We start from the raw sequence: 17,491 nt of genomic DNA on the forward strand, positions 1-17,491 counted from the left end.
ACAACAGGTTAGTCACCCATTGAAAATTTTGACTGACAGGTATCACCTACATTGAGAGCTGTTTGTCCTGTAATAGTGTGAATGGCAGCAAAACCCTGCATCCATTCAAATTAAGTTAAAACGTTTAGTCTGAAAGGCATAATAAAAAATAAAGTCATGTAATTAAGCACTTCAAAGAAGAAAGAAAGGTAGTTTCATACATTTTATGTATGTCAACACCTTAGTCCGATAGGTGGCGGTAGTGCGCGTATAGACTGGCTCGCCGACCACCAACAATCAAAAAAGAGGAAGAAGAAAGGCCTGCAGACACAGCAGAGAAAAGAACACACTTCTGAACCAAGCCAACATAAAAGATAAAACAAAGCCTAAATGGATCTAACTGAACAGGTGAACAGCATTTTTTATTCAGCTTCGTATGCACACTGACAGAGCAATACTAGGGCTTGTATAGTATAAATTGAAATGGCTGCGTTTACATGATTCCACTCTGAACAATGCTACGGTAGCTAATGTTAGTTAACTTAGCTAGTAGCAAGCCATCGCTAACGGGCAAAGTGATCTATTATTTTTTATCTGGACTTTTCATTAGCAGTTCATTTTTTAAACTAAACTTGAGCGCTCATTCGCCTGAAATGATAAAAGCGCCTAGTCATGTTTGTTGGTGTTTGTCAATAGCTTTGACTGTAGTTTATGAAAACATTCTAGCAACGTAATGCTAACGTAGCTAATGTTAGCTAAAGTCATAGTACATTATTTGTCGTCATGGCATCGAGATGTAAGTAGAGTTTCAAGATAATTTTTGGCTTCAATTTTTTTCAGAGGGGTTCAAGAGTATGTTAGATAACCAGGCACAGGGGACAGTCTATGGCATCTTATGACTACCAACCACTTGATCTTCCCTCACGTGTAGTAACAGGGTAACCACTTGTTTCAAGAGTGTCAGTTCCAAAGAAGCAGTAAACTTCTATTTAGTAGGATCTCCGCCCTCTAACGGGTTTTACTATTGGTTAACTCCTCCGAGGCTCCTCCTTGGCACCCTGACACAGAACTTTGTACTTACTGACCAATCAATAGTGTTCCTTTAGCCCCAGTAGCTCCCTTTTTCACTCAGCCACCCTGACAACATGTTTCTCCGAGGAAGATTCTATCACCCTCAGGTGGAACTGTTTTTGCTGCTTTGGCTGGCGCCACCAAGCTGAAGCTGATTCCTGCCCCGCCTGTGTTGCACTCCCTCGAGAGGTGCATGTACGGCAGCTGCAATTCACTGAGTCGATCCATTCCTTCCACACCAACCAGGTGCTAGTGAGACCCTGGGATGAGTATGAGGAGGAGGACCGACAGAAGCAGTGTTGTCCCGGAGCTTAAGCTCCAGCAGCCAGTAGCCAATCCACCTCATCTCTGCTCCTGCCTCCTCCTCGAGCTGAGAGCCAGGAGTACAGGGGTGCTGGCCCTGTCCGAGCCTCTGTCTCAGGCTTACATAATGCAAAGTATTTTACTGTCAGTATAGGGTGTTGGCTCAAGCCTTACACCTTCCCTAAAAAGCAACATTCCTACAGTACTTGCACTGCACAGGTATCGGATACTAGTGTTATTATGCAGGAGAGGTGCCTTATCAGAGAAGGGACCCTCCTCTCCCTTCTTGGCTGATGTAGAGCTGACAGTGAAGGGAAAGTGCGTGCTGCCTGCTCCTCCTCACCCACCCCACACAGTGTCAATGCTTTCATAAGTGAGAAAGGTGGAGCAAAAATAATCAGTGTAGCCTCACCTGCTTCACATGCTGATAATGCTAACTCAGCTGCTAACACACAGGCTGTGTATGCGGAATCACAGTGGAGAAGCCACACACTAGTTCTCCCTCTGGCATGGCAGCACCTGTATTAGGTGCATCATGACTGTCAGCTAATGCCCTGTTTATGTCCAATGCGGAGCAGGCACCAACTTCATGTTTCACACATGCTTAATTCAAGGATTTGTATTTCTCAGTGGTCTACTGCTTTCCCCAATGCAGATTAACCAGTTGGAGGCAGACTTGCGGGAGTTGGGGTCACTCTTGGAAAAGTCAGAGAGGCAGCGAGTGCAGGAACTGCTAAGACAGGAGCAGAAGAAGGTGGAGAAGGAGCTTTCAGTCAAACGACAACAGAAGGAGCAACAGGCCAGGAGACAAGCTGACCCATCTGCAGCCTCTAAAGCAGCATACACAGTCAAGATTACCAACTATGGTATGGTGCCATTGTTCACTAAGACTCTCAGTCATTTGTGAGAAAGTGCAACTGTGTGTGTGTATGTGTGTGAGTAAGAGAGAGAGAGAGCTGGAAAAGTATTTGAAAGCTGTTCACACTTTTGCATCTTCCATGTAGCCTGGGACCAGTCAGAGAAATTTGTTAAGATTTACCTCACACTGAAGGATGTGCACAAAATCCCATCGGAAAATGTGGAGGTCAACTTTACAGAAAGGTAATCAGCACACACATATACACATATTTAGTGTTCATCATTTGTCATGTGTTACTAACCGTACAACTGTATTTCCCCATTCTCTCTGCTGCAGGTCATTTTCTGTTCTGGTAAAGGATCTAGATGGGAAAAACCATCAGATGACAGTTCTCAATCTGTTATATCCAATCGATGAAAAGGACAGCTACAAAAAGGTGAATAAAGAACAACAAAACATCTTCAATTAATTTACAAATTTTTTACATGCTCAAGCTGTTTTGTCTCCAAAGATTTTTATCATATTATCATGCACACGAACATGCTCTTGATTCGCTTCACCTTGAAACATGCCATGTTCTGACATGGCTCACTTACAACTATTTAGCCACTAGAGGGCAGAAAGTAGACTCTAATATACTGTATTGACTTATCAGCGTCTAGCGGTCAAGGTGTTGGCTAAGATCAGATGAAGATGGCTCTCTTGTTGTACCTTTTTTTCCAGCTGTTTAGTGGTGTCTCTGTTCACAATTCCTGAAGAAAATATTTGGGTATCTTTGTCTCCTCCCCTGCAACAGATAAAAACAGACATGGTCCTGCTCATGTGCAAGAAGCAAACAACAAAGAAGTGGGAGTGCCTAACAACGGTGGAACAGCAGTCTAAAGAAAAAGAGTAAGTTCAGAAAATAATGTAATGAATGTGAGTTCTTGTAATTTGCATTAATCCAGAATTTTAATTGAGGTTGAACAAGTTCACAAAATGTATTGCACAACACGTACAAATGCATAAGCAGCAGCTAATGACACACTGGCATGAGTAGTTACATGAAGAATAAACAGTCAATCAGTGGTAATTTCACACCCACATCTGTCCAATCACCCAAAACAGCACTCCTTGTAAAGCACATTAAAGTGCAGTACCAGATCTATGTGCCAGGTGTCGCTGTGTATTAAGCAGAGAATATACATAGCTTGGGTTCACAGACACACAAGATGAGAGTAATAATACAAACAATTCAGAGAAACATACACATTCTCATAGTATTTCTCTAATGGCTCTCAATAGTAAACCCAATATGGATGAGAATGCAGACCCCAGTGAGGGCCTGATGAGCATGCTGAAGAAGATCTACGCAGAGGGAGATGACGAGATGAAGAGAACCATCAACAAAGCCTGGTCAGAGTCCCAAGAAAAGAAGATACGAGGAGAAGAAATTATGGATTTCTGAACTGCACTCACTGCGAGAGCAAGTGAGATCATCCAGGGCTGCAGCAGGCACAAGTTGAATATTTAATGATAGCAGTTAAAACTGAAGTCCCAATATGTGAATTATATTTCCCCAAAATCTAAAATTTAGGTATACAGCTCATAGATAAGTTGGCAGGAATTATGTGTAAGCCCTGAATGGCCTCAGTTTGACTCTGCTTTGAAAACCAGGCTGTTGATGTTCTGTCAGTCGTTGGTCATAATGCAGAAACCTGTCCATAAATGAAATGGAAAATTCCTATAGAAGCACAAGGGTGCTGTTCACCAGATGGAACCTAAACACAGCAAGAAATCACAGTTTCATAACTGTTTTTTTTTTTTGTTTTTTTTTTCTTTTGGTTAAGGTTTATTTTAAAGGGTTAAAGGACCACAATGCAGTTGTTTTTTTTGTTTGGTTTTTTTTTTTTTAATAAATGCCTGTCAGTAGAAGATGGTTTGAATTCGCCCTGGGTAATTGAAAAATGTAGTACATCTATATGTTCTGTGAAGGCACTTGTTAATAATGTTCCTGTGCAGAATTCAGTGTAGCGAAACTGAACTGATATTTAGGATGTTTTCAAGTGTACATTTGCCAAAGTCACATTTCTGTTCCTTCAGTGAAGACAACCAGAGGGCCCTTCTGACTGTTCTTGTCTTCATATTAGCCTTTGATTTTTTTTTTTTTTTTTTTGTCATTCCATAAATAGATCAAATGATAGCTGCAAAGACAGTCCTACTCATGCGTCAGTCCAGTGTAATAATTCACATTACTGGGTCTGCGCGGGTATGTGTTTGATATTTAATGTATTCAATTCATTCCTGTTGCATCGTGTAACGCTCTAAAACACTCTTTATATTTACTTAATGTGGCGGTTGCACTTTTATAGTGATAGAACAGTTTCCTACTATAATTTGTATTTATGGTTCAACTGTTCACATTGTGGTTTTCCCGCCAATATTTGTGAAAATGTAAAAATCTACATTTCAATTATGTTGATATTTTCCTTTGGCTTATGTCATCCTCTTAAATGTATTGTTGCCCGCCCTCAGGTTGCTGATGCAGTCAAACAAATATAATTCTTGAACTGAGTTCTCTTTGTCTCAGTTTGTCTTCTGCTTTTGAGGTTAGAATAGATTTTATTCTATTTATTAGACATTTGTTTAGGCCACATCACATGTTTCCACTGGAGTGTTTGAATTTTGTATAGTCATAAGTTATACTGTATATACCTTCACAGAGGCCCGCCTCCCATGAAAAAGTTAGTTTTTTATGTTAAGACTGTCTCTACATGAAGTTCATTTAAATTCATTTTTAAAACAAAATCTGATTTACAAAAACAAAACACATTAACCTTCACCTAAACATTAGAAAGATGAGCCATGTTCCAGATATTGTTTGACCAAATTGGTTGCTGTTGCTGGTCACATGTTTCTGATGCACTCCAACTTTCACTGGTTAATGGCCTGTGTTTCTTTTATAAACAGTCACAACACAATTGAATAAAGGGAGTTTATACAATTAAAACCCTGCAGGGCATAGGCTTTGGAGTTTTTCCACCACCAGGTGGCAGCTGCAATCAGGACTTCGCTTGTTTCTCAGGGGATCTCATACACACACAAACAAAGTTTTTTTTTTATTGTAGGAATTGGAGCTTTTATTTTGTAGCTTCTGATGCTTTTAGCAAAATAACAAACACATTTCTGCGCCTGCAGTTTTTATGATCTGCAGGTGCTGAAGAATTGTTCATCATACAATTGTTTACAGAGAAGAGTCATATGAGCCTTTGTAATAGTTCCATGTTAGTGTGTCTGTTATCTAACAAACTGAAATCAGTTTTGAGGTATTTTATGAGGAATTTTCTCATTGACGTCACTGACAGTCTATAGGACCAACTGGTAGAGGTAGCTACTGTAAAAATGTTAATAATAAAGGCAGAATCATTTAGGCTGGATAAAATATTCACTCCCTCACTTGCTTCTCTTAACATAATCCCTTAAATAATGAAAGAGCAAAAGTTAATAGCTCAGGTTTATCTCAGGAGATTAAGTAAAATGACAGTTCTAGAATGAAGACTGTCTTCACAGTTTTCACCATCTGAACTGCCTTGCAGGAGTCTCTTTGCCACATTCAATAAACTTAGTCTCCAGATTAAAGATGACAAACAGTGGAAACCCCCCTGCTCGGGTCGCAGCGTGTTACTGGCCTGGCCTGGCCTGGCCCGGCCTGGCCTGGCAGCTGAGACACCAGCTGCATCAGCGAGAGTCAAAACCTTTTTTTTTTTTTTCAGTAGCTGTTTCATTCATATTTTTCTTACATTCCAGATAATGTTTTGATTGAGTTTCTGTCTGGGCAAATCGTCTGGACTTTCTCCACCAGTGCGCCATCTCCCCCCGCCCACTGCCCCATGACGTCGCCGCTCGCCTATATAGGCGGAGAGAACCGTGCCCCGACACGCCAGATGGATACAGTTGGGAGAGGCGGACGCACCGTTACGCACCAGACCAACTACTGAAACAAATAAGCGAAAGGGATAAATATACTTATTTATATATACAACTTTACGAACTGATCACTTCTTCTGTGTTAAATGGATACCGGTTGTTTCTCCGCGGCGCAGCGTATCTCGTGCCACACCATGAATGCGGATTTATTTAAGCCTGTTCCGGAGCGTGGACCCCAACAGTCCTCTGTCCCGGTGAAAACCAGCAGGAATAAACCCGAACAAATCAAACCGGAGCTGGCCCAGGTGGTGACAGACTCCAAGACGGGAAGATCTTACAGCAAAGGGAAGCTTTTGGGAAAGGTACGAAGATTTTAATGTTTTACATGTGAATGTCTCGCTTCTCCACCGGAATCTTTCGGAGGCGACAGACGGATCTAGAATCCGTGTGAACGACTCGCTGTTTTAGTTTGTTACGGATAGGCTTCGTGTTTTAAAAAATCATTATCAGCTATTTTCCAGGTGTGTTAGCCTACTTATGCGGGAACAGGGAATGACCTCGTGGTGGATGTGAGCAACCTCCCCTTTGCTGTGCGCGTCATTGCTGAATGAATCAGGCGCAAGGTGTGCCCAGCTCCTGGGCGCACACATGATTGGCAACACCTATGTAACCCGAAGAGTTATTATTTACAAGAATCCTTGCGTTTTAAACGGCACCTCTAAAAGAATGTTAAACCAATAACCCCCGATCTGTCTGACTGTGCTGTTGTTCCTCTCCCTCACAATGTAGCCGCTGTAATGATTTTTGACACCATATGTGCAGTGTATGAATGGAGCGGCTGTATCAACATGTTGCTAGTCATCGATACGCTGCGTCGGGCAGCCGGCCAAGCTTTCTTTTTTTTCATCCTCTGTCTCTCTCTCTCTCTCTGTCTCTCTCTCTTCCTCTCTCTCTCTGCTGCCTGCCGCAGAGCTGGAAACGTCTCCGTCAATTTCACGGTTAATGAATGCAGCAGCCTGGTCTGCCTCATCCTTCATGTCCTCGAGCCCTATATACTCTTGATTGGTTCAGGGTGAATGTATGAAAAACCAGCAGTAAACATGAGATTTGGGGCTGATTGTCGGTTTTAGAAGCACATCAGAACATCCAAGGCAACAAGAGATGCTGATCACCTTGATTATGAAATGGCTCATCTGACTTAGATTTAACCCTTTTTGATATGTTTGATCCTGGATTTCAGATTCCCTCACCTGTTTAACTGACCCTCCGCCTCCACATCAGAATTGGCTAAATCATTGTTGAATCGTTTTGATTGCTGTATACATATTGATCCTTGGATCAAAGAGTTGCCATTGAGACAGTTTATTTATGGCCATTGCAGGTTTTCAACCTGCTGCTTTAACTGATCCTCATGTTTGTCTCCCCCAAGGGTGGCTTTGCTCGATGCTACGAGATGACAGACCTCTCCAACAACAAAATGTATGCCGTGAAGGTGATTCCACAGAGCAGGGTGTCCAAACCACACCAGAGGGACAAGGTACACAATCATACTCGATTGTTTTATCAGTGTGTCTTGCAGAGAGTACACTTCATAACCTTACTGCAAGTATCTGGATTTGTGTTAGGTTTGAAATATGCCAACACATTGATTGATTGTCGAATTTTGACAGATTACGAATGAGATCGAGCTGCACAAAACCCTGTCACACAAGCATGTGGTGAAATTCTCTCATCATTTTGAAGACCAAGAAAACATCTACATATTCCTTGAGCTCTGCAGTCGGAAGGTGAGACCTCAGAAATCTCTAGAACGATCTGCACAGGTTTCATGTCTTTTGCTTGCATGTGTACAGCCTGCTTTGTACTGCTCTACAGTGATGCAACAGGAACAAAAACAGAATATTATGATTTTTTTTTTTTTCTACTGAGTATTCATTTCTAACAGTCAAATCACCACTGACTTAGAGTCCCAGGCACCTTATTTGAATGCTACTGCGGTTGGTGTGATTATGTGTGTGCGCAGCAGTGTTGTACAGTCCACTGACAGATGCGGGGTTGACAGTTCACTCATTGCTTTGTCTCTGCAGTCCCTAGCACACATTTGGAAGGCCAGACACACACTCACAGAGCCAGAAGTGCGATATTACCTCAAACAGATCATATCCGGCCTCAAGTACCTCCACAGCAGAGGCATCCTACACAGAGATCTCAAACTAGGTATGTGATCATATGACTGAAACCGTTGCGTATACGCACACACAAGCATCCCAGGAATCTGCTGTGACTTTGGGCAGGCACATGTTATTTGTGGAATGCTGACTGGACAAATGTTTTTGTCTCTTTTAGGCAACTTCTTTGTCAACGAGAACATGGAACTGCGGCTGGGAGACTTTGGCCTCGCCGCCAAGCTGGAGACAGTCGAACAGAGGAAAAAGTGAGATTTATTTCCCTTTTTTTTTTTTAATCTAAAGTTGTTAGCCACATTCTCTAACCTTGAAGAAAAAATTTATATCAAAATCATAAATGGCTCTCGGAACAATTTCTCAAAATTGACCCTATTATATACTGATTACTTTATTTATTTTTTTCTTTTTCTTTGAAGTTAAAAGCTATACACATTACTTCTTTTTGAACGATACAGTCTAAACCATTTTCTAGGCTAAAACCATTACGTCAGCTGCCAAGCACACTTCCTCTCACCAACCCATCACCCTCTCACCCCCTCAATAAGTACCTAACTAAACCGGTTTCCAAGTGGCAGTTGAATGTAGCGGTTAGATCACAGTTTCAATACTTGTTTGACACCTTCCTGTGGAATACCAGATGAATGACTGCGACAGAAAAAAATGTTTCAACCACCACTTCCTTGTCCTCATGACACATCAACAGAACAGAAAACGAATTGAATAGTTTGAGGCATTAAATCTATTCTATACTTGTTTTTGTTTTTTTTCTCAGAACGATTTGTGGGACTCCCAACTATTTGGCCCCCGAGGTGCTCAACAGACAGGGCCATGGCACAGAGTCTGACGTTTGGTCTCTTGGATGTGTCATGTAAGTGTTTTCTGTTTTGTTTTGTGGTTTTTTTTTGTTTTTTTTTTTGTCATGTGGACAAAGTCATGACAATAGTACAGTGTGAAATCGAGGAATCATTATTTTTGTCTCTTGATTTGACCAAAGGTTGGTTTGGTTTCTCCTATTCAGGTACACACTGATGTGTGGCAATCCTCCTTTTGAGACCCTTGACCTGAAGGAGACTTACAAGTGTATAAAGGAAGTTCGGTACAACCTGCCCTCCACGCTTTCCCCCGCTGCACAGAAACTCATCTCAGGCATTCTGCAGAAAAACCCCAGCGACAGACTTTCACTGGATCAAATCCTCAACCACGAATTCTTCACCAAAGTATGTTATACTAATTGTGTCAGTTTTAATGAAGCGATAATCAAATGCTAATGTTTGTTTAGGGAGTGGAATCGGCACACGATGAATCATTGTTCTCACTGAGAACAAGGTGCGTGCCTTTTTACTTCCCTCTTGCATCTTCCTCACCTTTTTGTCTGCCTCTTCCTCCTCTAGGGTTTCACCCCTGATAAGCTTCCTCCCAGTAGCTGTGTAATGGTGCCAGAGCTCCACCCCCCCAGCCCTGCCAAGAAATTCTTCACTAAAATGGCCAAGAGCTTCTTTGGCAAAAAGAAAGCAAAAGGTAAGCAGCAGCGCAGCAACTGAGTGACTGACACAGTAGAACAACAGGTCATTCATTCAGCAAGTAACTGGGTTAGTAACATATTTGTCCATTTCTGTAAATGTAATCATGTAGCATTTATCATCTTGTTCATCCGGTTTTCTCTTACGGGAGCTGTTGTTTTTAAAAATGTTTTTAAGCTGAACAACCAGGTTGTATTCAGCTTTAGTTTCCCTCTGAGCATCTCTACTGTAGGTATTTAAGAGCTTCCAATGCTGAAACATATTTGTTGTGACTACAATGTATGAATCTTATTGTTGCAGTGGAGAAGATTCCATGCGAGGAAAAAGATGACAAAGACATTTCCAAGCTGGTGTCTGGCATTGTGAAATGTTCAATCAAACACCAGATCAGCTACAAGACAGTGGGACCCAATGAGGTACATCTTTTTTCTTTTCTTTTTTTTTTCCCTCTACTTCTGTAAGAAAAAAAAAAAAAAAAAAAAAAAAAAAGTTGGATTTGTTAAAATGGGGTAATCCCAGCTACTAATAAAGTAATCAAGTCCCACAGCAGTTCTCAGCTGGTCTTAAAATCTGCAAAGGGATAAATGAAGTACATATTTTCTTCCCATATGACTGATAATTGCTTTGCATCCAGTGTTTGAAGTGAGCTTAAAACCTTGCCAACATGTTATTTTAAACAGTAAAAGCATCTTATAAATGGAACAGCGATGGAGACGGGGTGAATAAATGACTATATATGTGTGTATGTATGTATGTGTGTATATATATGTGTGATGATGGAGAGTGTTTTACCTCAGAATAGCATTGCAAATCTAATATATAATATGGGGCAACCTTTTATTTGAACAATGGATAAAACATTTGACCTCACAACCTTCTTGTTAAAAGGATTCTAGAAGTTTGTTTTTCTGGCTGTTTAGCTGAGATTGCAGTATAAGATGCTGTGTTGTCCCAGAAGTCCTTCAGCCTGTCAACAGACAAGTGAAAGTCAGAGGAGAAATGTAGCACAGTCTGTTATGTTGGTTGTAGCTGTTACTGTCAGTAACAGGCGAGTGTCTGTAGTATGAATCTGAGGAAACTGTTATCACAGACTGGTTGAATCTATCTGGCTTTTCAAGTCAGAAGTACCCCATTTACTCTTTTGTTCATATGTTCTGCATAAAAACACAGCACGCTAACAAACAGATTACAGGCTGGTAATTTTAAAACAGGTTTTGTGGTAACATGACATGTGAAACTAAATTTAAGGTGCAGCATGCTTGGACGCACACAGAATCAAACTGTTGTGCTTAAAGTTGTTTCAATTCAGTGGCAGTAATATGCCTAAGATTAAAACTTTCGAAACCAATGAGGCTGCGGCAGTTCAAGTTGTAGCAGATGTTAAAAAAAGAAGAGCGGCGTTGCTGTTCTGTGTTTAGACCAACAGTCGATGAGGAAGCCTTGCTCATGCAAACTATTTTTGAATTCTGTGTAAAGCTGTTTTTGCCATGTCATTTTTTTTGTCCTCTGCTCTTACCATCACTTTGTTCCTCATGTCATGAATGCGTGTTGACTCATCTGTTGTTGCTGCTCAGGTGCCCTCTCCCACCGGTCAGCTGGTCAGCTCTGTGCCTCTGGAACAGACTCCTGCAGAGGAGGAATCCAGGAAATCAATCTCTCGCTCCTTCAAGGGCACCATGGCCAGCAGCACTGAACGTAGGTTTCAATACCACTTTTCAATATACTTTTACTTGCTGACTTTTTTAAAGATATTATTTCAAAATCCAATGTTTTGCTTGTTTTCTCTCCAGCATGCGAGGATGTCTTGACCCCTGCAGCTGTTGCTGAATCGGCCATGAAAGTTCTCAACGGCTGCCTGGCCACCATGCCTGCAGGTAGGAGAGAGCAAAGCAGACAAACGGCACGCCAAATAAATACTGCTTCACTTAAGTCTTACAACATGAACCATTTCTTCCATTCTGTTGCATTAAATTAAGAATGATGCAGAATCATTCAAGTTTAATCGTCCAGATCTTTTCCTTGCCTCAGCCATTTCTTTAAATCCTCTGAATATCTGCTGACTCATGTAGCACCAAACTCCTTTTAAGCTTGTAGCTTTTATTATAGGGCCTTTTTTTTTTTTTTTTTTTTTTTTTTTTTTTTTTTTTTTTTTTTTTTTTTTTTTTTTTTTTTTTCTTTTTTGTAAAATGCTGACTTACACACTTTGGAAATATAAACATGAACTTTTGTGTTCATTTACTCAGGATTGATATTATTATATGCTATGAAATGGTTCCACACTCACACAGTTTCCTCTCTCTCCAGCCACCAGAAACCCACCCTGTTTGTCCAGACCTCAGTCCTTCCTGTGGGTGACTAAATGGGTCGACTATTCAAACAAATATGGTTTTGGCTACCAGCTGTCGAACCAAAGTATCGGCGTTCTCTTCAATGAAGGAACACATCTCAGTCTTTGTGACCAACGCAAGTAAGTGCCTTTTTTTTTTCTTTTTTCTTTTTTTTAAGAATATTTACTAAGGGCGGCATGTAAACATTTACATAGTGCATAGGACTTCTTGATTGTTATATAAGACTCAGTCGTGCTCAAACTGTAATTATAAGTTTCTGCATAGCCAAAACAGTCATTTCCTGATCATAGGTTTTGATCATAATTAATTGAATATTTTAGGGATTGGTGTCCTCTATCAAACAATTACATTTTTAAATAATGTGGGGGGGTTTTTGTTTTTCTTCCAAACAGGACAGTCCACTACTGCTTGACCAACAACAAACACTTCAGTTTCCCTGCCAACTCTCTACCTGAGCAACTTCGCAGCCAGAAACAAATTGTAGAGCTAATGGCCAACTACATGGAACAGAACCTCATGGAGGTATGAGGAATTGTGACTGTTCCAGCTGGTGGGCTGCAGTCATTAGTTTGATTAATCGTATATTGAATGATGATTATATATGTTTCATAAGAAATTGATTGTTTAAAAAGTTTATGTGAAATAAGAAAGGGCCTTCATAACCAACTTATGTTGTATATTTTCAAAATTGTCTGAGTGCAGTTACATAAGTGTATATAACCTGACCTTGTGATCTAAACTTAAATGCTTTCTGTCCTCCTCAGGGTGGAGATCTGCATTGTGAGGAACAGGTCTCTGGTGCTCCTCCTCTGCTGCTCCAGTGGGTGAAGACTGACCACGCGCTTGTCATGCTCTTCAACAACGGCACTCTACAGGTTCGAAAATGCACAAACTCTAAATTCAGAATCCTATATACATTTATAAAACACAACGCTGTAAAAAAGGGTTACAAGTTATAAAACTGTTAGTCAGATGTCATTTTCTATTTTCTTACATTCATGCTCTGTTTCAATTCTTCCAGGTTAACTTCTACACAGACCACACCAAACTCATCCTGTGCAAGTCATCTGATGACTCCTACTTACTCACCTACATCAGCCGGGAACGCGTCTCATACACTTACCTCCTCAGCATGCTTAATGAGATAGGCTGCACCTCCGAGCTACGACACCGACTCCGCTATGTGGTGCAGCTGCTCCAACATCACGCTGATGCCTGAGAGCATAGCTCTGTGCCTCCCAGGCTGCCAGAGCAGCAGATGCCTTAGAGGCAACCTGACTGGTTGACACCTTTTTTTTTATTATTTCTTTTTTTTTTTTTGGGGCAGCCTGACTGGTTGATATCATTTTTCAGTGCAGTGCTGGGAGGGGCTGAAGCCTGTTTAGTTGACGGATGGAAGGCTGCTCAACTCCTCTGAGCAATATTCTTGCCTCGACTGGTGCTTAGGCTACTGATTATCAAACTGACTGACCTTGATGAACATCAAGCAGTCAGGAAGTTGCCCAACGCAGCATCTGCCTGAAGGGTTTGTGCCTGTCCAGCTTATGCCTAAAAGGTATCCACCTGGAAGGTATTGCTACCTAAAATAAGAGACTCCTAAATGGCCTGAAATGATGGATTCCTCACAGGCAGATGCCTAAATGAACACCCAAATTCCCTATTACCTTCCCTCACTCACTCAGTCAAAACCACTGCTTCTTGGCTGGATCTTTTAAAGCCACCACCCAACCCTGCAGCTTTCAGCTTCCCCTGATATCCGATAACCCAGGCATGGTTTCTCAAAGATATCTAAACACTAAAATTGTCCTCTTTGCTTGCAACGGAACAAGGATAATCTTGCAGCTGGAATGCTTTCAGCTCCATTTTTCTAAAAGTATTTTGGCAGCAAGGTCATTTATCCCGTTGACTTGCACTGGACCTATGATCTTACAGCAGAGATGCTTTGGGAAGAAGTGTGGTTTGATTGGGGGGGGGGGGAGAGAGAGAGAGAGAGAGAGAGAGACCCTCCTACCCTCGGTTGGTTTCTGGCCTCTTTGGACTATGGTGCACACATTCATTTTTTTCCCCTCCTTTTTAAAACAATTATGAGCCAGCTATAGGATCACACTACGATCTTGACCTCACATGCACAAATAACATTCCTGGCCTTATTTGATGATGGTGATGCTAAAGTTTGGAGAGTCATTGCTGCTTCTGCTCCAACATCACTTTTGTGTTTTGTTAGATAATCATCAATAGTCAAGTTTCACTGACGTGGTACACAGCATATTAAAGGGGCTATGGGAGCGACACATTTTTGCACTTTTTCCTTTCTTTTCTTTGTAAATTCATCTGGAAAGCAAAATCTTTTACTACCCACTTGTTATATTTTATTTGTTTTTAACTAGATACCAAAAGGCATTTTCTTTGTTGGTTTTTTTAAAAAAATGATTCAGTTTTAAATTCACGTATAGTAGGTGAATGTGAGTGTGCGTGCGCCACACGTGCTGGTAATCAAAACTGTTGGAATATGAGGTTTGGGAGGTTGGGGGAGGGATAAAAGTGCCTTTCTGAGGGATGTCTGTTTAGTGCAATAACAGCCCTTTGTGAATGTCAAGCTGGATACAAACAAGATTTGAGATGGGTTTTACAGGTGGGATTTACTTTTGTACTTGGAGTCAAGTTTAAAAGTAAGTCCACTAGCACTACACTCTCACTACCTGGTATAAGCTTTTAGAACAACTGGTATCATAAGTATATATCCCAGTAATATCTACTATGGAAAAAAAAAAAAGAAAACATTGTACTCCGTTGTACTGTACTGTAATCCTTATCGGTTTACATTGCTTTCTCGACCCAGAGTTGTATCCTAAAAACTGTGACCTGGAATGCAAGTATTACGTACGTGTTTTCAAAAAACCCAACATTGTGAAAGCCATCTGCCAATTCAGAAAGAGTCTTTATTTTTTGGCACATAATGTCCTGTTTATTTATTTTTATTTATACATGTTTTTTATTTATTGTGTAAATGTTATTGTCTTGACACGAGGAATTCCGATCACCTTTTTGTATTGTAACGTATTTGGGGGGGGAAATGGGACAAAAATAAAGTTTATTGAAAATGATCTAAATTTGCACTCATTATTGCAGACTGAAACTTGTTTCATATCTTTTCATTTGTACTTATTTTAAAGAAGACAGAAGCCTAATTTGAAGTCCTGTCTGGCATTCACTAGATGGACGTGCATGAGTGCATTAAAGCACAACTTCATAAGTCATCTTACCCTCGACTTGCTGTCTATGCAGATGACATGCTTGTTTATTTAGAAGGTTGACATGAACAGATGCCTGTTTTCATGAGTGATGTGATATACTACTTAAAACTAGAAGGGTACTCGAGAGTGCAGACCTCTGCCAAGGCCGATGTCAAACAACATATAACAGACTTCAAAGAATAAAAAATTGTTTCTTCCCTTGCCCATGCGCCATCCCTCCACCAAGTTCAGTACAAAATCACTTAAGTACTTTTTGCGTAATCCTGCCGACAAACAAACAGACATGGGTGAAAACATAACCTCCTTGGCGGAGGTAATGAATGTCATTCCCTGACTTCTTTATCCTCTACTATTCTACTCTTACGAATCCCTTGGCAAGTATCTTAAATGAAAGGAAAGCAAGTCTTCTACATCTATTAAATGTGACAGGCAGCCTAGGAGGAAAGTTAAAACTGTGATGGTGCCAACTCACAAGGGCAGCCTTGGTAAGGTCTATAAACTGTAGTTGGGCATGCTGTGACTGTTCAGTCTGGTGCTGACTCACATATACTTTGACTCAAGTTTCAATGTGGACTCTTAGGTCTGTGTGTTTACTTCTTTTGAAGCTTCTTGGGGTGTAAGTCAGTGGATTAGGAAGTTGGAAACATTTCTATGGCTTATCACATCACTGTGGAAGACAATAATACAGCCTTGCTAGCCCCCCCAACAATCAATTAATTCGTTAAGAAAGACTGGAAAGACACCTTTGACTTTTAGAAGAGTGGTAACTGCATGAAAGTCTTGCAACAGATTAAAGTATACTCTTGTTTTGAAACTACAAATGAACTACAAAATGAAATAATTAATGTACACACATCCCAAAATGGTGTGTTGGCAAAAACGCACATACATCACATCTCACCTGATGAAGGTGTATTGTTAAAATGTTGTAGCTGTACAAAACATTCTGTTAAATGTCAACTTAGTGTGCAGGCACACTAGAACCAACTGCAGTACTTCTGGTGTGTGCTACAGGCATTGAATGACAAACATCAAATGACAATACAACACACAATGTAGCCGCTGTGTGTTGTCCTAGATACTGGGCTCTTCTTGGTTGGGTCAGTCCTAAAGGAATTTGCCATTTCCTTCTCTGATAAATGTGAACTATAGGAACTACATTCATGGTCTAAACAACCACTGTAAGCCAGTGTAATCATGTTTTATTATTTACCATGTGACAAAGTTGCATTCAAAACCAGATAAACGCCTTACTGTAAGAGACAACCTGTTCTTTAAATAGAGGAGCTTCTAAACATGACCCTGTTCTTGTTGCCCTGCAGGCTTGAGCAGTAACATTACTGACACCTCAGAGTAAGTTCCTCATCACAGCATCTATACAGTGGCAATAACAACTTCAACAATAACTTAAACAGTGTCTGCAGGCTAAAGCCTATGAATTCCTTATAATAGCTTTGGTACAGATTGAAAAAGGAAGAAAACTAATTAGCCTGTTCTATGACACTAAAGCTCGTTGAGGTGTCATTACAACCCAGTGTGACGTCAAAATAATTCCTTGCTATTCTCACTGTAATAATGTATGGTAATGTAGTATATAATCAGTATCATGGAAATGAGTAAACAGCACACAAGATCAGAGCATCATCATGACTTTTATATGGATTTAGCTGATAAAAATTTAAATTGAAATGATTATTCTGAAATGTGAATCCATTTTTTACATTTAACCAAAAACTGGAGTATATTTGCTGTTTTTATAAAAAAAAATGTTAACATATAAAAAAAGACCTGGATAAAAGCAGCTGTTTTTTTTTATCTGTCTACATCTACATAGTATCAGCTGACAGACTCCATCTTCAGATAAGGAAAAAATTGTTGGAGGTTGTGATGTCAATGACAGAGTCACATTATTGTTTGAAACTTAACAAGAATGTTGTAAGACAGGGACACATTTTTTCTGACAAGATTGTTGGTAAAAGTTTCCATACCTATGCATACCTTGAAAAGACAGAGTCCAGCTGTTAATTACAGCCAACAACCAGTTCAGTAGAAACCAAGTGCTGGC

At 40.5% G+C, this 17,491-nt stretch overlaps 2 protein-coding genes across 2 annotated transcripts; both read left to right on the plus strand.

The window, feature by feature from the left end:
* The first annotated feature begins 270 nt into the window (after positions 1 to 270).
* Positions 271 to 4,765, plus strand: cacybp (calcyclin binding protein). The gene is made up of 6 exons (XM_023405454.2): positions 271 to 387; positions 2,009 to 2,219; positions 2,358 to 2,454; positions 2,549 to 2,648; positions 3,009 to 3,103; positions 3,497 to 4,765. Exons 1-6 carry the CDS (start codon positions 370 to 372, stop codon positions 3,657 to 3,659), a joined length of 684 nt encoding a protein of 227 aa, XP_023261222.1. The 5' UTR covers positions 271 to 369; the 3' UTR covers positions 3,660 to 4,765.
* Positions 4,766 to 6,141: 1,376 nt separating this feature from the next.
* On the plus strand, positions 6,142 to 15,276 carry plk3 (polo-like kinase 3 (Drosophila)). The gene is made up of 15 exons (XM_023405453.2): positions 6,142 to 6,480; positions 7,548 to 7,655; positions 7,789 to 7,905; positions 8,206 to 8,335; positions 8,465 to 8,552; positions 9,077 to 9,172; positions 9,323 to 9,521; positions 9,696 to 9,822; positions 10,125 to 10,240; positions 11,399 to 11,519; positions 11,615 to 11,698; positions 12,129 to 12,291; positions 12,565 to 12,694; positions 12,937 to 13,047; positions 13,194 to 15,276. Exons 1-15 carry the CDS (start codon positions 6,265 to 6,267, stop codon positions 13,389 to 13,391), a joined length of 2,004 nt encoding a protein of 667 aa, XP_023261221.1. The 5' UTR covers positions 6,142 to 6,264; the 3' UTR covers positions 13,392 to 15,276.
* Positions 15,277 to 17,491: the final 2,215 nt, after the last annotated feature.

This window comes from Seriola lalandi, unplaced genomic scaffold (genome assembly GCF_002814215.2).
Source record: "Seriola lalandi dorsalis isolate HSWRI2012SDOR001 ecotype SW California unplaced genomic scaffold, Sedor1 jcf7180002054277, whole genome shotgun sequence".
NCBI lineage: Eukaryota > Metazoa > Chordata > Actinopteri > Carangiformes > Carangidae > Seriola > Seriola lalandi.